This window comes from Podarcis pityusensis (assembly GCF_964106645.2).
Source record: "Podarcis pityusensis genome assembly, chromosome: 4".
NCBI classification, from domain to species: Eukaryota; Metazoa; Chordata; class Lepidosauria; order Squamata; family Lacertidae; genus Podarcis; species Podarcis pityusensis.
In genome coordinates, this window is record NC_138027.1 from 56,539,302 (window position 1) to 56,566,164 (window position 26,863).

At 41.9% G+C, this 26,863-nt stretch overlaps 3 protein-coding genes across 7 annotated transcripts in view; 1 reads left to right on the forward strand and 2 right to left on the reverse strand.

Annotated features, from left to right (window-relative positions):
* The window catches only part of ABCG1 (ATP binding cassette subfamily G member 1), a 53,839-nt gene extending 38,666 nt beyond the window's left edge, over positions 1-15,173 (forward strand). The window contains 8 exon segments of the mRNA XM_081003705.1: positions 442-615; positions 2,643-2,791; positions 3,985-4,086; positions 4,319-4,487; positions 5,223-5,323; positions 6,334-6,492; positions 6,986-7,104; positions 8,348-15,173. Of these exon segments, the coding sequence (XP_080859831.1) occupies positions 442-615; positions 2,643-2,791; positions 3,985-4,086; positions 4,319-4,487; positions 5,223-5,323; positions 6,334-6,492; positions 6,986-7,104; positions 8,348-8,576 (1,202 nt within the window). The 3' untranslated portion in view covers positions 8,577-15,173.
* Positions 15,174-17,371: 2,198 nt separating this feature from the next.
* LOC308476400 (trefoil factor 3-like) lies at positions 17,372-21,337 on the reverse strand. Its single transcript, XM_081003946.1, has 4 exons — positions 21,176-21,337; positions 19,133-19,279; positions 18,021-18,103; positions 17,372-17,566 (listed from the first exon to the last, which is right to left on the reverse strand). Exons 1-3 carry the CDS (start codon positions 21,258-21,260, stop codon positions 18,063-18,065), a joined length of 273 nt encoding a protein of 90 aa, XP_080860072.1. The 5' UTR covers positions 21,261-21,337; the 3' UTR covers positions 17,372-17,566; positions 18,021-18,062.
* Positions 21,338-25,157: 3,820 nt separating this feature from the next.
* LOC308476700 (trefoil factor 3-like) overlaps positions 25,158-26,863 on the reverse strand; it is a 33,713-nt gene continuing 32,007 nt past the window's right edge. For 3 of the 5 annotated variants that reach the window (XR_013986043.1, XR_013986044.1, XM_081004514.1), the window contains one exon: positions 25,158-25,225. Coding sequence is in view for 1 of the 5 variants with exons in the window: in XM_081004514.1 (XP_080860640.1) it covers positions 25,218-25,225 (8 nt within the window). In the remaining 4 variants the exon portion in view is untranslated. Of the gene's footprint in view, positions 25,226-26,596; positions 26,798-26,863 lie in introns of all 5 variants that reach the window. The other 2 variants (XR_013986045.1, XR_013986046.1) reach the window with 1 other exon arrangement.

The window sequence follows — 26,863 nt, forward strand, 5'->3', positions numbered from 1 at the left end:
CATAACTGCAACTCCTTTGCAAGGGAGGGAGCAGTTTACAGCAGAGTCCTGGCAGAGGGATCCATTGTATCAGGACTGTGCTGCAGAATGAACCTACAATGAAGTATTAGTCCGGAGGGGCCCTCAGTGAAAAGCAAGTGAAGAATGACAATTATAGAATCAATTTGCTCGGTTACTCCTCTTTCTTTGATGGTTTCATGTTCAGCCTGTTTTCCACTATGTGTCTGAAGACAGAGTTTAGTAGATAAAAAACTCTTCATGTGTTTTCCAGAAGTGAAGGTCTCAGAGTTGAGACTACTTACTTCTGAGAAATCACATTGCTTCCTGAAAAGTATACTAAAATCCCTCGGACGTTGCTGTGTCGCAGTGTCCTTTGATTTAGACTCTTAGCAAGGAATCTTGCTACTTTCCCCTCTGATCAGATAGTGGTGTACTGAATAGGTTTACAAGGCAGCCAGTCTCGAGTATTATTTATCATTTGTTCTTTTTCTTTCTTTCAGCTCTATGTCTTGAGCCAAGGGCAGTGCATTTACCGTGGGAAAGTGTTAAACCTAGTCCCTTACTTGAGAGATTTGGGTTTAAATTGTCCAACGTACCACAATCCAGCAGATTTTGGTGAGCAAATGGATTGATTTCTTGGTTGTGCTTATTTGTTTTTGTTTTGAACAAGCTCTTGAGAGCAAAACGGAAATTTATTTTTAATATATGTCATAAAATGATAACCTCTTTCTTGTTAAATCACACCCTCTAGTGGTAGGCAAGCATGCTGAACTCAGCACATGAATAAGTTATTAGAAATGAAAAATTTGGGCACAGGCAATGTCATGTCTCGTTTCCTACCATCATTTCCCCAGAACAACTGAAATGATTTTAAAAATCTGAATTTCCTGAAGTTCTTCCTTCTGTTCAATAGAAAAATCCAAGAAGTCCAGTTTTATTTGAATTTTGAAACCGTAGTGGCTGGACTTGCTAATAAATTTGATATTTTAAAAGTTTCAAACTGGCTTGCCATATTTCAGAAAATGAAAATCCAGAGATTTTTGGGGGGGCAAAGTTGTTGAGGTGGGGTTTTTTTTTGGGGGGGGGGACATTTTTTAACTATTTCTGAGCAAAATCATAAAAAATGACACTACCGACATGGGCGACCATATGTCCAGATTTTCCCAGACATTTCGCCAATTTTCACCTGTTTGCGACTGCAGTATTCCGGACGTATGGCAACCCTGCATTTCATCAACATATAAAGTAAAGGTAACCAAATAAATGTCAGGGGGTGTTCAATGATAATTATTTAATTAGTGGACAACCCTATACATTAGTACTTCGGGTTACATACACTTCAAGTTCAGGTTACAGACTCCGCTAACCCAGAAATAGTACCTCGGGTTAAGAACTTTGCTTCAGGATGAGAACAGAAATTGTGCTCCGGCGGCACAACTGCAGCAGGAGGCCCCATTAGCTAAAGTGGTGCTTCAGGTTAAGAACAGTTTCAGGTTAAGAATGGACCTCCAGAACAAATTAAGTACGTAACCAGAGGTACCACTGTATATTACAATCATATGGGTCTGGTCTTACAAGGTGTTACACTTAGTCCTGTGATTAAGCCTATAACATATTTCAAAGCTGTTACAATCACTGTCCTGACTTCTGCAACCTGTTGCCCCTGGATGTTTTGGACTACAGGATAATGGCAACTGTAGTCCAAAACATTTGGTGGGCACCACATTGGGGAAGGCAGCAACATGCTTTTAGCTACTTCTATAGTCCAGCTTTCATTTAAAGTGCCAGTATAGTGTGTACTGCATGTCTGAAGAGCAGGTGACCTTCTTCAGGAACTGTCTAATAATCCTAGTTTGCGCTATGATGTTGCTCATGGAGTGAACATACGGGGTGTGTGGCTTACAGAGTTGCAACCCCTGCCCCTGTCATGTGTTCATCATAACTTATGAACAGGCTGCATTGTATTCATATTGTATCTCTGCATGCAACCCGTGACCTGCATTTCTTCAGAAGTAAAATATCACAGGTTTAGATGCTACAAGCATTTCCTTGTCCCAGAAACCTGCTATGACCATGGGATTGTTGAATTTCTTAGATTGCCATGGCTGGATTTTGTTCCAAAATTTCGTACTCTTTGAAATAATTTCTGGATGCAGTTTCTGCGTCCCAGTTGCAATTGTCTTTCATAGTGCTTTAATAGCAGGGGTGGGGCTCTTCAGATATTGGATTTCAACTCCCACCAATCAGCAGTGGTCAGGAATGATGGGATTTGTAGTTCCAACAACATCTGAAAGAGCACAGGTTCCCTATTTCTGCTGTACAGTTTCGTCCCCCCCCCCCCGTGGAACACAGTTTACCATCCTCAGTGGTCCAGTAGGATAGGAGCCTCATCCAAAATAATCATGTGTTCAGTAGCTGTTGTAATCTAGAGCCCACTTTCTCAAATGCATGGAGTATTGAGATAGCTACTGCTACCATTTGAACTTTAGGGTCCACCATTTACACAAATGCACAAAAATATCTCTGCACCCACTTCTGAATATACCTGCCAGCTGAGATTGCTTTGTGCACCTGTCCTTTTGCCTTTTCCATGACTATTTCACATAGAGGTGGATGGAATGATTCTTTTCTGTTCTGTTTAGTGATGGAAGTTGCCTCCGGAGAGTATGGAGACCAGAACACTCGTCTAGTAAGGGCAGTCCGAGAGGGAATGTGCGATGCCGATTTCAAGAGAAACTCTGGGGGAGAAAGTGAACTTAACCCTTTCCTATGGCACAGACCATCTGAAGAGGTAATTTAAATGAAAATTGTGACTTAAATGGCTGAGGAAAGGCGATCAAGCTAGTTGCTACAGCCCTTCAATCACCTTTTTTTTGGGGGGGGGGGGCAATGCTACTGCCATAAGCCAGAAATAAGTAGTTCAAGAATGGCAATTCTGCATTATGGTTGGGTGCCATTGCGCCAAGGTTACACAAGCCAGACATTTGAGGAGACATTTGCATGGAAATGAACTTTGTTATTAATGTTTTATTCAGCCAAGACTTCTAAGCAAGATTGTTAAGCAAATTCTCCTAACTTGGGGTTATATCGAACGTTAATTCTACTCAGGGTAGTTCTGTTAAATTCAATGGGCGTGACTAACTGAAGTCCATTTGTTTCAGTGGGTCCTCTCTAAACAAAACTTAGTTTTATACAACCCTTGAATTTGTTTGAAAGCATTCATATTCACATTCTGCTTAATTGATTTCTTCCAATATTCTCAATGCTATGGGATTTTTGGGGAGGGAGGGAGTCAAAACAAAATCTCAATTTGACAAGCTGATGCTTATCATTCTTGCCTTATCATTGTGCCTTTATTCTTGTAAACTGCTTGGAGGGTTATTTATTTATTTACACTCAAACAGTATATAAATTTTATGAATTAAACAACAAAAATAAAAGGTCAATAACATTCATATTTGAGTTTTTTAAAAAAGATAAAGAAAAAAAAATCTGAGCTGAGTTAAAAAAAAAATTAAAGCCCGAAACGTCATGTTCACGTGAAGCGCTTCATCCAGAGTTATTTGCAAGTGCTTAACATTCTTTCTCCTCATCTGAGACTGAAGGGAAACTCAGGTAGAAAGCACTTGTTCCCGCAACCCACCATTAAGTTGTGTGGCAATGGGCACTGGTTTTTCAACAGGGATTAAATGCATTCATGGATGATAAATCCAACAGTGGTGACAATGGCTGAATGGGGGAACAACCAGCTCTAGTGTACAACCATATACTGGTTGCTGGGAGACGGCCAAAGAACAAGGGAGAAGTGTTCCCTTTCTACCTTGCTGGTGGGCATCTCAGAAGCATATGCTTGGCTGCTGTTGCAAAGAGGATGTTTGACTAGATGGGTCCTTCATTTCATTCAACAGAGTTCTTGCATTCATTGATCCAAAACCTGTCCTGAGTGGTACATTTAACTACCTTTTTGTTTGTCTATTCCTTCAGGATTCTTCATCCACAGAAGGCTGTCACAGCTTCTCAGCCAGCTGCCTTACTCAGTTCTGCATTCTGTTTAAAAGAACATTTCTCACCATAATGAGGGATTCGGTAAGGCTGGTTTCAATGCTTAAAAAAAAACTCCTCCCTTTAGGAATGTCCAAATGATGATGAGAGTTGAAGTCCCAAACATGTATTAGCTTGGAGGAGGCTGGTATGGAATGTGGATAGGCTGTTGTACGGTATACAAATGATAGATCCATATCTACCAAATTAAGCTATGTTACAGCACTTGTCAACTCAAAACATTCTTAACACAAGCATATCTTTACCTTCCTACCAGGTCCTGACGCATCTGCGGATCACATCGCACATTGGCATTGGACTCCTCATAGGATTGCTGTACTTGGGGATCGGAAACGAAGCCAAAAAAGTCCTGAGCAACTCTGGCTTCCTCTTCTTTTCCATGTTGTTTCTCATGTTTGCTGCTCTCATGCCAACAGTCCTTACATGTGAGTCATGACCTGTGCAGGAGGCATTTTTTTAGGATTTCTGTGATGCTGTTGAAATCTGAGAGAATTTTGCCAGTGACTTGGCTTCCACCCTCTTGACTATTTAATTGATTTTAATCAAACAAGGAAATGTAATGGCCTTTACAATTATTATTATTATTATTATTATTATTATTATTATTATTATTAAAATCCCAAAATGGTGTGTTGTCTTTGTTCATTGCCCACAAATTGTTGTGACACAGAAGTAAACCACCATTCAGCCTTTTGTGATTCTGTATTTTCTGTGTCTACAGCTAGTAACTTGATAGGCCACCTACAGGATTTATAAAATTCATATATGAATATATACATAGGTAGATATAGGATCCTGCTTTTCCTCTAAAAGGAATACATGCTTACAGTGCTGACCAGTGCATCCATGTAAAATCACCCCCCAACTGGTGAAGCAGGAGCAGGTATGGCCAGGGCAGTGGAGGTCCATGTGGGCACTTGCAGCCCATGGGCCAAATTAGGCCCACTCGTCACTCACCTCATATCGCATGAAGTTAGCTGTGGAATTGGTAAGCCGCAGCTGCAAACCTAGGACCTCTTCCACTTTACCTGCTCCTTTATGCTGACTGAATACAAGGAACACCACCTTGTAAAGCCCAGCTATCACATTTGAATTGTAATGTTATAATCTACAATTGCAATCAGTTTATCTGTTGTTGTTGTTTTAATTGTTCAACATAGTTCCTCTAGAGATGGGCGTATTTCTCAGAGAACATCTGAATTACTGGTACAGTCTGAAGGCCTACTACTTGGCTAAAACGATGGCTGACGTCCCTTTTCAGGTAGATCTGTCTTTTCACATCTCTCTATGTAATTTTGTAGAACAGCAAAACAGTAGGAATCCTGAACGCACTGTTATCTTTTCCATATAAATGAATGGGTGCATGTGGGGCAGCTTTGCAGTGGGGACAGACAGGGGCGGAGGAAGGGGGTGAGGTGGGAGCGGACCGCCCTGGGTGTCTTCGCTGAGGGGTAGTCACGAGCGCATGGCGTGCCAAATGTCCACCGTTGGTGGCTTGCTCCACCCTTGACTGCAGGGGGTGCACCGCTCCGTGCACACGAGCCACTATCCCACACCTGGGAGGGCACCCTCCATGCCCCTTGCCCCTCAGGAGTGCGCCCTGCCCCCCCTCAGGAGCGTGCCCACCCTGGTGAGTGTGGGCATATGCTCCACCGCTGGGGACAAGGCATACCATGACAGCTGGTGGCATGGCCTCCCTTGGAGAAATCTGGGGGTAGGGGCAGTATGCAGAGAGTTTAGACAAACATTCTGCACACCACTATGTGATATATTTTCTAAAAACAACAAAAGTGAATTTCAAAATATGGTTAGCGCTCTTCTGAAAGGTGCTGGTGACACTGGTTGAAGTTCAGTTGCTAAACCAATATGGCTTACATGATGAGATGAAGAAAATGTATTCTTCCTCTTCCCATGTGTTCCATCACTGGATGTGGGGAGGAAAGATGCCAACCTACAGTGATACCATAAAGAGCTGATGTAGCAGGAAGCTCCCATTCCTCCCTCCCCTAAGCAAAAAACAGTGCCGATTACCATATTTTTCCATGTATAAGACTATATTTTTCCCTAACTTTTTGAAGTTTAAAATAAGAGGTCGTCTTATACACGGATAGTGCATAGTCCATTTTCTTAATTTTGGGTTGAAAAAATAGGGGTCGTCTTATAGATGGAAAAATATGGTCGTCTTATAGATGGAAAAATATGGTATTTATATCAAAAAAGAAAGAAGTTGTATAATGCCATATTCCTTAAAATATGTCTGTCTCTTTGCAGATTATGTTTCCTGTAGCATATTGTAGCATTGTGTACTGGATGACCGCACAACCCTCTGATGCGCTCCGATTCGTCCTGTTTGCAGCACTGGGGACAATGACATCTCTCGTGGCTCAGTCACTGGGGCTTCTGATTGGGGCAGCATCCACTTCACTCCAGGTCTTGGCTCTTGCTTTTTTGTGATATTACACCAGCCTTGGCCAAGCTGCTGCTGCCTTCCACATGTGTTGGACTACAACTCCAATCAGCCTATGCTGGTGGGCACTGATGAGATCATAGAAGTATAGAGTTGGAAGAGACCACGAGGGTCATCTAGTCCAACCCCCTGCAATGCAGGAATCTTTTGCCCAATGTGGGGCTCAAACCATTGGCGCTGAGATTAAAAGTCACATGCTCTACCAACTGAGCTGAAGATCAGACATATAGCCCAAGAGCTCTGAAGGTCACCGACTTGGCGAAGGCTGTATTACACATCCCTGTTCCTTTCGGCAATTGTAGCTTCAGTTTATTGGCATGCTTAAGGATGGTGCATGCCTTCCAACAAATGCCACTGGCACTGAAAAGCCTTCTGTTAGTGATGGGTCTGGCAAAAATGCAACCCTCGTTTTGCTTTAGTTTTTAATCTTGATATCTGCCTGTTTTTTTGTTATAGGTGGCAACATTTGTAGGCCCTGTTACAGCCATCCCCGTTCTCCTCTTCTCAGGATTTTTTGTCAGCTTTGATACCATTCCAGCTTACCTCCAATGGTTGTCCTACATCTCATATGTCAGGTAAATGTGAAGGGTGCTGACTGGCACTTCAAGTGCAATTCTAATAAAGTTGCACCATTGATTAATGCATCCTCTTGGTTCAGAGAGTTAGCACTTTTTAAAAATGAGAGCATGTGCATGAAATGGATGGGTGTGGTTTGAGTTTAAAGGGGCCATGTTTGGCTAAGTCTGATCTACTTGATAGCATATAGGACCTGAGCCAGAGAATCCTGTTTTCAAAGCTTAGTTCAGAGAGTGTTAGCACATACTCCCTGTGTGACCACAGCTAGGCAATACACCTTTCTGCCTTTCTCTACTGAAGAAATGGAAGTTTTAGCCTTATGTCATTATACAGAGTTGTGGAAGTGCCCCACTTTACAGATCCTTGCAGGTTTTCTTCAATTAATCGCCCTCGCCAGCTTCCCAGCAGGTGACCAGTCTGCAGAAACTGGAATTTATTTAGTTATTTAAAGCATTTATGCTCCACCCTTCACCTGAAGGTCCCAGGACAGAAATACACACATCAAAATCTAATGAAGAATCTAAGCCAACACACTAGGAAACAAAACACAACACAACAAGTTATACAATAAAATTGCAAGTCAGTGAAACAGCAAAAAAAGGGAAGACGATCTCATCTCCCAGCTTCTCCTTTACCAACGGCTGGGGCATCCCTTTTCCCCTGCTGATAAAGCCAAAACAGTGATATGGTGAGGGGTGCCATCTGTTTGATGGTTTCATACATGGCTACAATCTAGCAAGAATTAGTTTGAGTTCATATATGGGAAACTGCTTCTGCAGTTAGGATTGTTCTTACCTAATCTGGGTATCCAATAATATTTGTTTAGGGATTTTTTTTTCTTTGCTCAGCTGGCTTGTTTTCTGATGTATGCCCCCCATTTTACCTTCATAACAACTCTGTCAATTAGGTTAGTAAGATCTTATGATTTGTCCGGAGTTTCATAGCGAATTTCATGACTGAGCAGTGGTTCAGAACTGCATCCAGATCTAGCATCATATTCCCACTGTGCAACACATAACAATCACAAGCAGAAACTAAAGCTACTGATATTGTCATTATTGCTTTTATGGCTTAGCTTTGGGACTGTACGTGGATCGTCATGGATGTAAATATAGTGATTGAAATGGCCAACCCCTTAAGCAATAATTAATTCAATTACTGTTGTTTTAAGGTACTTGATTATTATTTTTTGCCTGATAGATTTGATTCCGCTTTGACCTTGCAAACTATTATTTTCTCTAGATACGGATTTGAAGGTGTCATTCTATCCATCTATGGTTTGGATCGGGAAGATCTCCACTGCGACAAAGATGAAACTTGCCATTTTCAAAAATCAGAGGCCATCCTCAAAGAGCTGGATGTAGAAAATGCTAAACTTTATTTAGACTTCATCGTGCTTGGAATTTTCTTCATCTCCTTACGCCTCATTGCCTACTTTGTCCTCAGATACAAGATTCGAGCAGAGAGGTAGAGAGGAAGCAGATGCAGCAAACAACATTCAGTTGTAGACTGTTGTTATTGTCTGATTGTGGCAGACAAGTCTCCAGTGCCGAGTTGCAAGTGGGATTGTGATCTAGCCCATAGAAAACCATGTCCTGGTGGATTAATGGGTGCATAGTTAACCATGATTGTGAACTGACTGGGTTTGGTCATATTTCTTTTATGCTTTCTAGCTTTAACTAGGAAGACAAACTAGAAGGGAATCGTGTTTCACATCTGGGAGCCATTGCTGCTGATCACAGGAATTTTTCCTCATGGAAGCTGTGTTTTCTTGTAAGGTAGCTGTACTTATGTGGCAACAAGGTAAAAAAAATGGCTGGGGATCTTTCTTCTATGTCCTGCAAAAATGTGAGGAATATATTATCTCATCCTGTTGCATCACTGCAAGTTTCCTGAATTTTTGCACGTATTTTCCCCACAAGAAATCCCCCATGAAAACAGATGTCTGCAGATTCGTCAAACCTTTATCAAATGAATGGGTTTTTTTCTTAAAAGAAAGGATATATAAGTAATTTGATATCTGTTGTCTTCTTTACATACAGATTTCTAGAGCTTTATTCTCATGAGCTGGTCTCATACTCCCAAATCACAATATTAGAATGAAATGTCAAATTCCACTAACTCTGTAAAAAGAATTCTAGGGTGCAAAAAGTGCATCTTATCTATAAGCTGACCACAGATGATTCCTTTTAGCATTTTTCTTTCAGGATATTCTTTCAACCCATGTTTCTTATGGTATTTGAAATATTCATTGTCCACATTTAACTACCTCCCATGGATGCAAAAGCCTGAGTGTTCCTGCACTGGGAATCTGAGGCAGTCTAAGCAAAATAGAATCAGATCTAAACACGTGTTTGAATGTTCTAAAATATTTTAATAACACAGATATTGACAGAAGGGAGAATTGCCAATGGTGCAATGTCATGACTCCTTATGGAATAGTAAAAGTTTTCTCTAGTGCATATGTAGTTCTTCCAGTTTTTGCAAGGCCAGCATGTATAACAAAAGTCATCAGTTCTGTTTTTCATGAGTTCCAACATACATTTCTCGCAAAACATACTGCCATTATAACCCAACACAGAGGCTCGGTGGCTCTAACCCAGTAGCAGGCAGCCTGGGGACTCCCAACAGCTGAGTCATTGCTACTTACAGGAGGGAGAGGGGGAAAGGAGATATGACCGAGAGGTCAGCATGCTGCAAATGCATCAGCAGGAGTGCTGGATTGGCTCATCTGCTGCATTTGCTTCATGTCAACCTCCCCACTGCCTTGCTGTTCTCCTTCTGGTAAGCAGCAGCTCCTCAGTTGTCAGGAGGTCAAGTGGGCATCACTGCCCCACTATACCATTCTCTACTGTCCTAACCCCATTGAAATAAAATGGCTCAAGCTTGCTGGATTGCTTGGTTGCTAGATTGCAACCAAGTGGTCTAAACAGAGGCAGCCAACATGGTGCTGTCCAAATTCTGTTAGACTCCATCACCCTTGACCATTGGCTGCAACTGATGGGAGTTGGAACCCAATACGTCTGGAGAGCACAACGTTGACTATCCCAGGTCTAAACAATAATTAACCAATTTTTGCCATCCATTAACATTTTGCTTTCCTTTCGGACCAAGTCAGCCTCGTAAAATGAACGCAGGGTAATTGGAAGGGAGTTGGCTCTGCATTCCTGATCTCTGCCAAGCCAATGTGCTTCTGTATATTGGCAGAATTTTGTATAGTAATTGTGGGTTTACCCAGCAGTTTAAAGGGCGATATGGAAAATTAACAGAGTAGGAAGTCAGTAAAGCACCCTAGATCTGGAAGAGATCCAAATGTCATGCCAAGTTCAGCCCAGTGCACTCAGGTTGGGAAATTGAATGAATGGCATTATGTTGACTTTATGAGCGAATCAAATAAGGCTGTTTTCAGGCCAGAAGTGGTTTTGTTTCAGCAGCTCATTCAGCAACTAGATAAAATGGCCCACTCAGAGAAATTGGATCACAGTGAGATTCCCTTTTGTGCGTGTAATCTAGAAGAGCCATTGTTCAACAGACTATTTTAAGCACTTCAGAGAGATCTTTGTTAAACCAAAACTGCTAGAATAAGCCACAGCTTCTGGGTGTCTCTCCCTCTCCACAAATTGGAAGATTGAAGGAGAGGTATTGGTTTCTAGAGTGATAAATGGCAAATTTTAATACAATTTAGATTGTTTTGTGAACAGATTTATATTGCTAGAGATAATAAGTTCTTTCCTTTTTACATATGGTGGGATTCAAATCTGCACCACTAACTAGAGACCCAAAGTGCAGGCAGGCTTCCAGGAACCCATAAGGTCTACCTTACCCAAAAGCAACAGTAATCTGATGTGACAGTGTATGCCTGTCATTGTAATCTGGGAGCTGTTCAAATAACCAGACTTCTTATCTAGTTGAGTGTCCTCAAATTCATTATTGTAATTCAGGTTAAACAGGTTTCTGTTTTTTAAAAAGTTACAAAAACCCGTATTAAAGGCACAACTCTTTCAACTTGAGATCATCAAATCATAATACAATGAGCAGATCATTCTGATGTGATGTTGTCCCATCCCCCCATCTCCAAGTTTTAAGACGCTTCACTTTTAAGTGAAAGAATGCTGAAAGAGAACCTTCCAATTTGCATATGGTGGTAATCTGTTGGGTTGGGTTTTATTCTGGTGCCTCTTTTATCAGAAAGCTGTCACAGCTTTCAGTATAAGTCAGTGATGGGTTTTAAATGCGACAGTTGTGTTCGATTGAAATTGAGGTGAGTGTGTAAACCTTTCCCTCACGCACAAAATTTGATTAAAAACGGAACAGGTGCACAACAGGAAGTTGATGGAAGATGAAATGAAAACTCAAGACACCTCTTTGTGTTCATATGTTCCAAGCTGACGTTTTACATCAGTTCTGCACTTGGGACAACATATTTCCTGCTGGTGGCAGGAGACCTTCAGCTGTCCACTTTGCCCATGCATCAAATCAGACATGATTGACCATAATAATCCATCTTCCATATATTGCCATGTAGAGGCAAAGGGCTAAAACTGCCTAGAGCAGGTGAATGTCACAAAATGTCATCTGATTGTAGGATATAGCCACAATCAACCTTCCACAGTTTGCGAACAATGAATTAGATGTCATGGGTTTACTTAAGATGAAGCAGAACTTGATTGGGCAAGAAGAACTGGCTTCTTGATGCTTTCCATAATAGCCTCAAATTACCTTGCCAATATGTCCATTTTGTATTTTCAGTTTTGGGAATTTAAAGTTGGATTGTTTTCTTTTTGCCGCAATCATTTACGATATTCTTATTTCTACCCAGTTGCTCCATGGCATACTTTCTCATAAATAAATAAACATCTGACACCGTGGGACCCGGCTTGGAAAATGAAATTTTAACAAGGAAATGAGTCGATCCAGAAATATATTGAACAATTTTTGTTACCTTAATACAGCAAGCATGACACTAGTCATTGTATATTTAAGTTTCAATTATCGCAATGTTAGTGGATGATTTAGGGCATTTTGTTTTATATTGGTTTTGGGATTGGTATGACCTGTCACTAGCTGCTTTTACAGAGGCTGTGCCCCATAATTATAGAGAAATGTCAAATTCTATTACCGGTGGCTTATGATTATTCTTATAGCTCCTTTTCAGTGTGATGAATTGTATAACACAGCCCATGCCAACCTTGTGTCCGCTGGCTGTTGTTGGACTACAACTCCCATGATGACCTGGCTGTTGTTGGACTACAACTCCCATGATGACCAGCCAGCACAGCAGGTAGATGAAGGCTGGTTATTTACTCTGTGAATCATGCACTGAAAAAACATGTTCCTGGCTTAGTATCTAGCAGATTTGAATAATTCCACTTGTATTGGTGCATTCCATTACAAAACTAAAACATGAGAATTATTTTTTTTTTGGGGGGGGAACTGTGAAAGAATTGCACCAGTGGCAGATTGTTTCTTTTCAATCATTTATGTATTCATAGCTATAGCAGTTATCTTCTGCTTCTGCGGCTGGAGATACAGTAGTGCCTCGCAAGACGAAATTAATCCGTTCCGCGAGTGTCTTCGTCTAGCGGTTTTTTCGTCTTGCGAAGCAACCCTAATAGCGGCTTAGCAGATTAGCGCTATTAGCGGTTTAGCGGCTATTAAAGGTTTATCGGCTTAGCGGATTAGCTGCTAAAAGGCTATTAGCGGCTTAGCGGCTTAGAAAAAGGGGGGGGGGGAGCGAAAAAAAATCTCAAGACTCGCAAGACATTTTCGTCTTGCGAAGCAAGCCCATAGGGAAATTCGTCCTGCGAAGCAACTCAAAAACGGAAAACCCTTTCGTCTAGCGGGTTTTCCGTCTTGCGAGGCATTCGTCTTGCGGGGCACCACTGTAATTCCACAGGAGTTACAATTGTGCATGCTATTGTTGTTGCTTGTGGAAGTGCTTGGCAATGGGAATATTTGATACAGCATGTGAGCCATCTCTTATCATAGCAATGGGTGAGACACCTGACCTCAAAGCAATCGTGGAATGTTCATAACGCCTCTGGCATTCCAACTAGGTACTGAATCCTGCCCAAACGATGTTTTTCCATTTAAAAAGGACACTCAAGTGGGTCTTAAAATGGCAAAGGAAATGTTGCATTTGAAATGACATTTGTGTAAAAGTTAAAAAGGGAAACTGCACAGTTCCTATCAATTTATTCCAACATCGGGGTCTCCTTTCTTGCTTTCTCAGAAGCTCATTTCACATATTTCATGAATGCATGGGGTGGGGGGACGACTCAGGATTGTGCCCACTGTTCCCCCTCCTATGTGCAAATAGGCCCTATGTGCTTGCAGATTGCATGCGTATGGACTATGCACAGTCAGGAACCCAGCAAAAGACAGGGTCCCATATCACTCATACACCTGGTATGTGCATCGACTTGGCTCAGGCGCTCGGCTGAACATGCAAGCATTGGGGTCAGCAACAGTAGCCACAATCTTCCTCCTCTTCCTTCTCTCTCTACACATTCAACGTACCTGCAGTTTTCCCGTGAAAAGGGCTCAAGGTGTTTGCTTTTCAAAAAAAATGAAATCAAAAGTAGGAAATTTTATAGGTCTATATATTCATTTAGGCCTCTAGATGTCAGCACTGACATGAAGTCTAACCCCAGTTACTCAAGAGTAAGTACCATTGAATTCAATAGGACTTACTTCTGAGTAGACAGGATTAGGCTTGTGCTTGCACTGTAAGTGTATTTTCCAGAGGATTATCTTTCCTTTTATTTATGTGATCTGTTAGAAACCTGGAAGTACTAAATAGTCTGTGGAGCTCCTTCTCTTCCTCAGGTTTTGCCGAAATTTTACTAGCCTGATAGTCTAAAAAGAATCCAACAATATTTGTCCTTGTAGCTTTAAATGAAACATTGAATTGTTCTTTTTTTAATGATCATGAGGCATCCATCTTTTTAAAAAATGATTTTCTGTATGTGAGTTGTAGTGTATGGTATTGCTGACGGTGGATTTGAACTATTTGTACAATACTGGCTCTCGGATGCAGCGAGCTGTTGCCCTTAAACCTTATTTAGTTATTTAAGATACTTAATGTGTGTATGTATGTGGGTGGGGTTTTTTTAAAAAAAGAAAAATTATAAATAAAAACAAAACGCAAGAGTCAATGCAAGTAAAATGTCAAAAACTCAGCGTGCTGAAGTGTGCATATACTGTATGATATCCTTCACTAAGCTGATGCTGTCCAGATGTTTTGAACTATAACACCCATCTACCCCATCAACAGCTGTGTTGGCTGGGGCTGATGGGAGTTGTGGCCCCGAACCAACTAGAGGACACCAGTTTAGTCAAGGCTGCTGTCTGTCAACTAGCTCTCCTCTCTTGGACGTGTAATGCAACCCCTGCATTACTTTGGATTCCTGTTGGTTTTGCTGTTTTAGAGACTATTGCTGCTTGCACGCTGTGATACATTTGCACTGTTGTAGATATATGTAAACATTGTCTTCTTTCTACCCCCTGCTCCTCCTCCTCCTCCAGGTGACTTGTTCATATTTTGAAGTTTAGACAATGTTAGTGAACGACATGTACCTGATTCATGTACCTAATCAAAAGATTTAGGATGTTGGTATTCTAACTCTGTACTTTAAAGATACTAACATGAAAAGGCTTTGTATATTTCTGTATAGTAAATTCCTAGAGGATCTTTGTATGTGCATTATTTTCCAAATTAGAGCTCTTGTTTTCTGAAAATGGAGAACACTTAACAATGTAACAAACAGAGAATAAAATAAAAGTATTGCTATTTTCAGATTATCAGCTTGGTCGCTCTTTAATGGCCAGATTCAACCATCCTTCAGCTTTTCAGTTCAGGGATCAGTCTTTAACTGCAGACAGTAGGGCATGTTGGAGAATTCCAACAAAAATGGGAACAGAAGCAGAAACTGCCAATGTTTGCTTATTCATGCCATGCCCAGAATGGCAATCAATCCAATGAATACTGATCAGAATTCATCATTATTGTTGTTTTTCAGTCTACAAATGAAACATAACTGCGTTGAAATGGATGGTGTGGAAATAATTACATCATTGTGTTAAGTTTGTAATTTAAGTAACTTATGTAACTAATTGCATAAATTACATTAAATAGTAGACAGCAATATAAATAACACAATATTTAGTGGAAACCGAATGGCAGCAGAAAGGAAACATTGCTGATTGTGAGAAATACAGTTGGAATAGAAATTGGTTGCCTTCTTGCATCCCTGAACACAGGACCCACTTTTTTGTTTTTAGGCCATATATGTCTGCCTTTCTCTTTTTTTCTGTCTACTCACTCCCAAGTCTGCCTCTTTTTAGTCCCTTTTTAGTCGCATTAAAACAAATTGGCTCTCTCTGCTAATTCACAGAAACCTCATTCTATGGGGCATACTGTGCAATTGCACTTACATAAGTGGGACCCAGTAACCAAAATACCCTTTCCCATTTTTCCTGTCTAGAAGGTAAATGGAGAATAAGAAACCCTTTGACAATGGTATATCTCATTATGCATGGTGTGGAGAGAATGGCGAGAGAGATGCTAATAGTAGAACTCAGGGAATGAAGCTGAACAATGGAAGATTCGGGGACATCAAAAAGAAAGTACTTCACCAAACACTTAAACTATGGGATTCATTCTTTCAAGTGATGGCCAGCAACTTGGATGGCTTAAAAAGAGGATTGTCATAGGTTTCTCTTTGGCTATTGTGACAACAGGATGCTAGGCTAGATGGACTAATGGGTTCTTCTTACATTTCTCCTCTTTATGCTGATTTTTATTTACTTTTTGGCATGTAGTCAAAGACTGTACACTAGAGGGTGCTGTGAGATTTCCTCATTGCAGAGTGAGACCAGAAATGGTCCTTGCTCAAAAATATTTTTACTGAATACAATTCTGTAAAAGACATTAGAACATCATGGTTCATACTTGTGTATACACATCTGCTAAACTATGCTTTACAGCACTTAATATTAATTTCTTCCATATACTTCTGACATCTCAAATGGGTCTGCACTTTATGTAAAATTGTTTGGGAACCTGTGCTCCAAGGATCACATACAGCTCTCAAGCTACTTTAATGTGGGGGTAGGAAAGGGTGAAGAGAAAGAGGGTGAAAATGGGTGGGGAGTCAAAAATGGAAAAATCCAAGTCTATGAATGGCTAGCAGCAAGGATGGCTGTGTATTATACCTGACGGAGTGTCTCCATCCCTATCATTCAGCCCAGACACTGAGGTCCAGTGCTGAGGGCCTTCTGGCAGTTCCCTCGCTGCGAGAAGTGAGGTTGCATGGAACCAGGCAGAGGGCCTTCTTGGTAGTGGCGCCTGCCCTGTGGAACGCCCTCCCTTCAGATGTCAAGGAAATAAACAACTATCTGACTTTTAGAAGACATCTGAAGGCAGCCCTTCAGGGAGGTTTTTAATGTTCGATGTTTTATTGTGCTTTTAATTCTTTTGGGAGTCACCCAGAGTGGCTGGGGAAACCCAGCCAGATGCGCGGGGTATAAATTGTTCTTGTTGTTGTTTTCCAGTAATGGGGACAGGATGCTTCTGAATACCAGATGCTGCAAAGCGCAGAGATAATTGCTGTTGTGCTCATGTCCAGTTTGTCGGTTTCTCATAGACAACGGCTTGGCCATTGTGGGAACAGGTGGGACTAGATCAGTAGGAATTATGGGCTGGTAAGGCAGGGGGGGCCTGAGGCAGACCTGCCAGCTTGCCCACAGGACCGCGGCTGCCCAGGGCCACACATGCCATTGGCATGCCCATCCGACGTCAGCATGCCTGCTGATGTAATTGCCTGATGTCAGCATGCCCCATGGCGTGTGCAAAAATTTGTGGGTGCCTGACCCCTTCATGGGTGCCCATGGCCTGGGGAGATTCCCAAAAGCCCAGAGAGAGAGGCTGCCAAGGCCTGAGGTTCTCCACATCTGGTTTAGATCTCTGGCAAGGATGGGGGAAAGGGAGGGGAGGAGAAATTAAGGAGTGGGGGAAGCTGACTGCAAGCAGTCGATTTAGACCGCAGGCAAGAGCAATCTGTACAACCCATGATAGCCTACTGGGGCAGGAGGAATAAAGAGGAGGAGAGGGAAAGAGGAGGGAGAGTCACAGAAGGATGAAATCAGGATGCACCACTCAGTCCTTATAAGTCTGTTAAAAAGCCATGAGTGTCCCTTTCCCTCCACCCCCTCACACACCACACCAACTGCTAGTGGGCATAGATTGGAGAAACAACCATAATATTTCTGTATGCTCCTTTTATTATTATTTTAGGGTGCAGTAGAGTCTTGAAAAACATTCATCACTGGCAGCAGAATTCCGTTTCATCCACAGGAGAGCATATGCAGATACATGTAGTTTCGCTTTATTTTTCTTCCAGAAGATCATCAGAGCAGAAAGGCAGATTTGTGGCTTATTTTTATTTTAAGAGATGCATTCTGAAAACAAAATAGAATTTTTAAAAAACGATATTATCTGGGCTAAGTGGGAAATATGTACACGATAGGGCTGCCATTTGGAAATCAATTTGTTTCATTATTTGGCAGTTTCAACAGACCACTCCTAAACATGTTTACCTGATCCCATTAAGCCCCATCGTGGGTCAGAGGCCCACATGAAATAACTACTTCTGAAGGCAGGAAGGGAAGTTTTTAATGCTTGATGTTTTATTCTGTTCTAATATTCTGTTGGGAGCCGCCCAGAGTGGCTGGGGAAACCCAGCCAGTTGGACAGGGCATTTATTATTATTATTATTATTATTATTATTATTATTATTATTAATATTAATATTAAAAAACAGAAAATCGGCTTTTAACAAAAGTGCTCCGGCTGTTCCAGAAATCCTTCTATGAGCCCATGGGATGGATAACTAAACTAGTTCACTGCTTGTACCTCAGAGATCATGGAAGTTGCTGCGCAGCTGAGATCTGTGAGCTACTGGCTCACGTCAGGTTTCGGGCCTGAATGGATGAGTCCTGCGAGTGAAAAGAAGTGACCTAATGTAACACATGAACCATCTTGGAAAAGCATGAGGCCTTACTGTCTGATCTCGCTTCATCCTGTAGGCACACATGGAAGGGCTTGCTGGTCACTCTGTATCATTTTTAGAGCTTTGCCTTCTTTTTGTATTTTCTTTTGTATTATTTTGGCTTAAATGTATTCTACTGAAGTAGTAGCTGCCACGGGCAACAAAAAAAGTAAAAAGTAAAAAAGAGAGGAGTACCATCACAAAAAAGCCATTGCTAATAAGTCACTAGAACTATGATGAAAAGTAAGACTCTAATAAAGTAGAGAGGGAGATGTATGTAGAGGGCTTTGCCTCATCCTCAACTGTATTTGCAATGCACATATGCATTCCTGAACTTTAGAAATATCTCAAGACGGGACATACCCTCCAACACGTCCCAGAGGAAAACCAGGATGTACGTCTTTTGAGGCTGTGCTCCCATGCAAGTCACATGACCCATTGAAGAGCACGGCACCCCAAAGCACAGTCTTTTGGACCACAATTTTATGGGAGTCAGGTGACTCACACAAGAGCAGCCCCACCCAATGGGATATCCCTATTTAATTAGGACAGTTGGGGGGGTTGACACAGAGTATGGTGTCCAATGTGGTGCCCTCAATATGTCCCAACTCCCAAAAGTCCCATTCAGCATGGCGAAATATCGGGGTTGTGGGAGTTGTAGTTCAACGATATCTAGAGGCTGCCACATTGACCATTGCTGCTGTACAAGTTTTTCTTCTGTTGAACTAATCTGTACATGGGATAAGAAATTGAAACTAGTGTAATTGGTGCCATTGATAAACTTGAGCATGTAGATCTTGTATTGTTATTTTACTACCATTGCTGTTCTTGTTTGTATTATACTGTTGTATTAATGGGAGATTGTGTCTGGGGGAGGTGGTATTTGTTGCTTGTGTTGTTGTTGTTTTGGTATATATTTTTATGTCTATCAAAGCTGACTTGCCCTGGAAGGTAGTATAAATAACTATATACATACCTGAATCACTTCCAGGAAAGAAGCACCAGATGACTCCAGGAATACTTGAATCAAAACAGCATCCTCTGCTGTGGCATGTCTGAGCACTGATGTATGGGTAGCCACAGTTCACTCTTGCTTTGGGCTGCACTGCACATTGTTGTGTGGCTGTTAAAGACAAAGTTCAATTGAATCTGTCATATGGCACTTCCTTTATGAAGGATAGGCCCATCATGCTGCAGTCTGATTTCAAAAATTCTGAATTCATTGATTTCCTCTGATTCTTAAGTTGTCTCATAACAACAGATAATTACTCTCTAGAAACAGCCACCCATTGTGTCCTCAGGGAAAGGTTCTATGGCAGGGGTAGTCAATGTGGTGTCACCCAGATATTGGCTTGTAGCTCCCATAAACTCATCGCAGTGATGACTGAAGTTGTAATCTAACCCCAGAAGGGCACCACATTGGCTACCCCTGTTTTATGGCATAATTTGTTTTGGATGTTTCTTTCTGCTTTCAGTTTGTCAGACACAATACTACGCTACACCAAGCACTGTTAATCAACACAGAGAATATATTTCTGTTGTATGACTTGATTCCTGAACAAGCCTATTTCTTTCTAGATGAGGAAAAAACCTTATAAAAACAAACACATCTCACCAGCACATCTCAGCCAACATCAGGCCAAAGGAAAAGAGTAAATCCCATTACAGTTACAGTTAACAGATCAGCGGAAGGTGTGTGTGTCAGTAATGAAAGTAAGCAACAGCCAAGGCAGCTACTCTGTACATGCTTTCTCTTCTTGACCAAATCTGATCTTGACCAAATTCCCTATTGCAGCAAGCCTATAAATTCCAGTAATCCACTTTACACCACTAGGGATGGTTGATCTGCCAAGTTCAGTTCCTTTCAGTATTTCACTTTCCTAATCACAAAATTCAGTTCTCCATATTTCCGCATCAGTTTGCAATTTCTTTTTTTAAGTCCTCAACAGTGTTTCAGTGTGAATTTCTCCTAATATACATGTTTGTATGTAATTTTGCCTAATTTACACAATTTTGCAAAGCGGTTTCCTCTAATGTAAAGAACTACCTCTTTTATTTTCACTAATAAGTGCAATTATTTTTGCACACTTAATCCCACTATATATACATTTTTGCACACATTACTTGGTTGGAGAACTGCATTGCACAATTCAGAAAATGATGGCTTTCAAAGGATGGCTCTTTATAGCATTTTGAAAAAGAGTGAATTATGCAGGTTTGCCTTTAAATGTGAACAGAATGGAATATCTCCCCAATATCCCAAAGCACAACCATTTCCACCACAGCTTCAGGCTTCCATGCATGCACCTTTGCTGAGAAAGTCCTCTGCATGTGCAAGCAGCTGCTCTATTTGCAATTCCTCTGTCTCATCTACTATCCTGGCCTTAGCCTCGGTTAGACAGTCTAACTAGGCTCTGTCCATAGCTTTGGACTGAAAGCAGCAGAGTGGGCTGAACTTTTCTCAATTGTCCCCTCTCTGCTAAACAGCTACTTGGTACTATTCAAGGGTCTCTGTCCCAGGTGAGCATGTGCAAAATACCAGAAGGGGCCATACAATATCCAACTGCATCCCCAGACACTTAGGGATGGGGAGGATGCATTGGGTGACCCTCAACTGGCTGTGGCTCCCCGCCAGATGCCCCCTGCATATTTGAACCTAAGAAGAGCCCTGTTGGATCACACCAAGGTTCCATCAAGTCCAGCATCCCATTTTCCACAGCAGGCAACCAGATGCTTAAGGGAAGCCCACAAGCAGGACATGAGAGCCACAGCCCTCTCCAGCTTGTGTTCTCCAGCAACTGGTGTCCTGAGCCATAGAGCCTCTGAGCCTAGAGGCTTTGGAGTCTTGTGCCTTCAAACAGACTTGCGTCTTCCTTTCACAGCAAACATTGGCGTGACACTAGTGGTACCCATGGCAAGAAGGCCACTGGCATAAAGTGTGAAGTGGGTAGCTCTTATTTAATGTTTCAAGGAGCTGGTTTAGTATTCCCCAAGAAAAAAATGAAACAGTTCCACTCACGTCTTTGGAGAGTAAATCCATTAGTCAGGCTGCTGAGTCCTAGAATCAGGACAATAGCAAATAACAAGAAGCTCTTGTGCACCATGGCAGCTCACCGTCCTCTGTCCTGAACCTTCAGGTCTCCTCCAGAAAACAAACAACAATGTTAAGGTCTAGGCAAAAGATTTTCAGAAAACAATTTTTATAGCGGCCAGTTTGCTCAACATTTTCAGATAATTTTTATCTTGGGAGGCAAATGTCTTTGTCATCACGACTCCACCTGTGTTTTGATTTTGATTAAAGATTTGTATATATGTTCCAGATACATTATCAAGCGGCAGAAATGATGATTCGATAGGTAAACTTAGTGGGAGGGATCTGTGGCAAAGATCGGCCTCAGATTCTTTCCTCATGAATCACCCCCAACCACCCTTAAATCGATCCACATCATGTTAGTGCAGCACTTCAGGCAACTACAGTACCCATCACTTGACTGGGAAAGAAGGAGGACATGCCAAATTGTGTCAGTTCACAGACGTATGTGAATGTGCAATAGTCTGTTGAGGACTCTATGCATTTGGAAAAAAATGTTGAGTTTTTGGGAAACTTCTGTCTTATACAGGCGTCTGGAAAAAGATTCAGAAGAAGACAGAAGAAGACAATCCCACTTCCATCATTTGCATTTATATAAAAAGCAAAATGCTGTTTCTAATTGAATATGTGCACTAGTGGACATAGAAGGATGATTTTATGGTTTACTCTGTTTAGGGTTGCAAGACGTATGGCAGCCCTAACTTTGTTACCAAAGTCAGCAAGAAGCAGCTGTTCCTAAGATTGCTCTCTGTTCCAGTGTACTGATGTAGGGCAAATGTATATTTTCACATAAACAGTTTCCTGCTTGGTAAGAATCTATGTTATCTTAATTTGCCAATATTAGCTCCATTATTGCAGTCTTAGCTGTTAGAGTTATGCCTATGTAAAAAAAAAAAAAAAATCTCTCTCTCTCTCATTTTTATAACTGTACATGAAAATAAAATTTGAAAGCTGAGTAATGCATTGACCAAAGGTGTAACTGATGGGGAAGGGTTACTGTGATTAATAGCACCAAAGTCACCCAGCACGGCACAAATGTGCTAATCAACTGATAAGTCTCCCCACAGATAAGCAAGACCAGTATTGCTTCATCTGTGATCCTCCCTAATTTGAGATTAAGTATTTGAAACTCTCCAACAATGTCAAAAGTAGAACTACCTGGTTTACCAATCCTGCCCTGAGAGCAGGTAAAATGGCTACTTACAACAATGACCAAAAATGAGAAAATGTATCACCAAAAAGGGGACTAATTGTTCTATGCATAATGTTTGTAGATGCCAATAGATATGTAAAGGTACACATTTATAAATAACCTCTGGAATTTAAAAGGAAATACACTGCATCTCATTATAATATGGAAGACCACATGACCCATAGGCCTGCTCAGTCCTGGTGATAACTTGCTTGGTATCTTCAAGGCCCCTGCTTCTCTCCATTCTTGTGCTTCTTCATCTTTAAATTGTACTTTGAAAAGGCCACTTCTTCAAATATAGGACTCTCCTCTCACAGCCCTTCAGTTAGATGGCTGCCCATGGCAAGATAGGACTTATGGTCATTCTAAGAAAATGGCTTTTGGAGTGTGAAGCTTTCAATTTGCACATGCAATAGAAAGAGAAAGCAAAAATATACAGACATGCATTTCTGGTTTTGCTGCTTCTACTGTAAAATACATATCAGTTTTCCATGAATTAGTTTAGGCAGTGCTTCTTTTCTAAAAAAATGTTTAGGGGTACTTTCATTTTACTACCCATATTGAAATAATCCCTCTCAATAAGGCCAAACTTAGATTCACAAACTGTTTAGGGGTATGCGTCCCCCTGCATCCTCCCAGAAAAAAGCACTGAGTTTAGGTTTGTTATGGATGGGGAAGGATCAATGGTGTGATCACTTAAAGTGTATTTCCTCCCACTGGGGAATACACACAGTATATGCATGAGATATCCTTTACCAAACTCTGATAGCACACACAGGTGGACAGTACTAGCTAATACAGTGGTACCTCGGGTTACATATGCTTCAGGTTACAGACGCATCAGGTTACAGACTCCACTAACCCAGAAAGAGTACCTCGCGTTAAGAACTTTGCTTCAGGATGAGAACAGAAATCGCGCGGCGGCAGTGGGAGGCCCCATTAGCTAAAGTGTTGCTTCAGGTTAAGAACAGTTTCAGGTTAAGAAGGACCTCCGGAACGAATTAAGTACTTAATCTGAAGTACCACTGTAGTTGCCAAAACAAGGTCGCTGGGAAGCAGGAATGCGTTATTGGCATGATCAGAGGCTTGTAGATTATTTTTTTAAAAGCCTCTTGGAATTATGCATAATGGTGGAAGAATGTACAAAATACAGTCAATATATGTAGATTCCCCAAGGCTGTACCGCCCCTTGGACTGGTTGTAAGTAGGAAGGCACACAGATGAAGGCTGGCTGGGAGCAGAATGAGATTGGTGTGGCAGTATCCTTTTCCCCCAGTGGACTAGCCTCCACAGCTCCCAGGATGTTGTGTAGATGGTGTTGTCCTCTGTAAATATTAGCAGCAGTATAGACTCCCACGAAAGAACCCAAAACTGAAATAACTGTGTATGAACACACTTAGTGGTACACAAGAACCATAACTGGAATTCTGGGTGTCTTTTACTTTCCTTAAAAGCAGCCACACAGACCCATGGACACCCCGTGTGGTGCTGAGAGAGAGCACTAGCTATCTCTTGGTGCTATTATACGCATTTAAATCACACCCACCCCAAAGCTGCATTAGCCACAGGGAGAGATGAGCAGGTACCATACTGGATAAAGGACTGGTTCTGTAGCTGATGCAAACCATGTCAATTTCACACTGACACGTCTTGATGGACACTCTCACACTCGAGAAAGAATGGTGGAATTGTGTCTCTTTGGATTTCACAGTGAATGGATTGGATGATGCTCTGAGTCTGAATGATTGGCATAACTTGGATTGGACGATTTCCCATAGGTCCACCACAGCTCCCCCTGCCCCCTTTGCCTCTCCACATCATGTGGTGTGGCCCAACAGCCTTAAGTCACCTGAACCCATTTGTCGCACAGGCACCTTTCTGCAGTGCACCTTTAAGTTAAAGGTTGATGGATGAATGTCCACTGTTGGATGGGAGATATACCTAGAAGGAGTCTAGGCCAGCTAGGCTGGATCTAGACACATTAAAAAACATTTCAGGAAAACACATTGTAAATCTCACATTGGCGAAAGACAGAACTCTACATTGCCATCTGGTGTCACAGTGTTATAGCACTTTTAAAATGCCTTTTTCTTTACTAATGTAGATGAATCCATAGTTTATGATTCTGTGAGTGTGGCCAAAAATAATCTCAAGCTCTAGACTGTATTATTGTTGTAAAATATATTGCTAGATATCCAGTCTACTTGAATAATAGACTTGTGCCACTTTGCACTGCTGTGAGATAAGAGCTTAAAGGTGAAAAAATGTCAAGTACATCAAAAAGAGAAACATGTCACATCATTATTTTTTGCAATGCTTTAATATGCTGAATGCGCAAGAAAGTTTCATAAAGATAAAGCAAACAGTGGGAAATAAAATGCATTGCCACATTCTCAAGAGTAATAGCAAAGGTTGGCAAAAATTACTATGGAGCTGAGACTAATTAGCTACATTTATAGCAGACATAGGCAAACTCGGTCCTCCTGATGTTTTGGTCAGTATCCCTGACCACTGGTCCTGTTAGCTAGGGATGATGGGAGTTCTAGTCCCAAAACATCTGGAGGGCCGAGTTTGCCTATGCTGGTTTATAGCTTTTTTGGGGGGGGGGGGGAGATGATTTGCAGTTGTTGTGTGCAGACTGACCTCCCTGGCAAGGAAAGAAGCAGAAATTCGTGATAGAGAGCAGGAAATGAAGAAAGTGACTGCTATGCTAGCGTTTGTTTTTGTCTTAGAGGGATGCCGTTGTCAGACGTTCCTGGTCTGTGCCTTCATTTCGTTCTAATTTGCTGAAATGAAAAGAAGAGAAAGCTACTTAGAGGGTGAACATTCCTGTTCCAACTGTCTGGACTCTGAATAGGGCTTGGGGGAAATTTCATTGGTTATGGATAGGTTGGGGGTTATCCTTGGTATTGTCTGGATGGCTTCCTACTTGGGTTTTCAACTAAGGGATGTAGACCCAAAGAAATCAATGGACTGAAGTTAGTTATGACTTAGTCCAGCTTTATTGATTTCCTGTGTCATTGCATCTGCTGTTTCTTTCTCTTCCATTCCATTCCCTTTCCTTGCTATCCTTATAGCCTTTGCCCTCTCTGGATTGTATCCCATGTTGTGGGAGAGAAGTTGGCCAAAATGATTTGGGGAACCTTCCTTTACTCAGGGGTTAAGTTAAACGCATCCATACGATTGTAAACATAGTAGATTTTTCCAAATGGGAGGTTGTGGGTTGAGAGAGATCAACCTCTCTGATGCAAAACATGAAGGAAATGGGGAAGGAGGACTACACTTGTCATGCAAAATGGTAGAAAGAGGGGCAGAGACAGGGTTCGTAAGCCTGCCAGTTCTAGTAACACCCAGCAGTTACAAAATGTGTGTGTGTGTGTGTGTGTGTGTGTGTGTGTTCAAGAGACTTTGGACCAAGGTAGGTCAGGATTATTCTTTTCTCAGAAATTGCAGTTTGATAATATCTGTAGAGAACCCACAACGAAGTGCTGCTTAAAATGAGATAAATGTTAATGGGGGCTGAGATTGGGAGACTTCCGAGTTCTCAGTCCTTTACATTATGCTTCCTAAAGCAGGGGCATAGTGTGGGTTGCCGGAGCCTGGGATGGTAGACTGGGCAGCAGTCAGTCCCTTTGCTAAGCGACATCTAATCGTGGGAGTCTCTCCTTGCAAACTAGCCCCGACTGGTAGCAGAGATAAGGCAGAGAAACGCAAAGCCAGGACTGTCGCTGTGTTGCCTCACTCTCCTGTTCTTGCAGTGAGGCGCAACACACATGACTCTGGCAGTGCTTTCCCGCCTTCCTACGTCTGGCCCAGGGGCAGGGCACGCACTGGCATCCCTTCGCCTGCCACAAGAAGGAGGCACTGCCACTGCATTAGCCTAGAAGGCCTCAATGAGGGAGCCTGACGTGGGGGCAGCTGGTTGCACCCCCCTTAGAAATTTGTGCTCAGGGCCCCACCATCACTGTCCAGAAGCAGTGCACAAGTGCTTCACCTTAAACTTGGCTAGGGCAGCACTTTTTAAAAAAAACCCAGATGTATTACCAAATGTATGGCATATCCCACCATTCCCCGGGAACAGCTGGAGAATAAGCTCTTGATATCTAATAGGTTTTTTTTGGTTTTTTTAATGAAAACAAATAAAACCTGTCGCTTACCTCCTCAGCCTCGGCCCCAGCGGCGGCCCCAGCGCCAACCTCGGCGAAAGCCTCGTCGAAAGCCACCTCGGCGGCCTCGTCCACCTCCCCGTCCACGCCTGGCATCCGCCACACTAGCCAATCCTACGATCAGGATAAGTGCCAGCAGCCAGATCCATTTGAAGTTCATTTTTATGTGAAATCTTCACAGAATCTTCAGCCCTGTTAAAGCATTTCATATCAAAGGTGTGACTCAACAGAGGTTCAATCTGCTTTTTTTCCATAAAG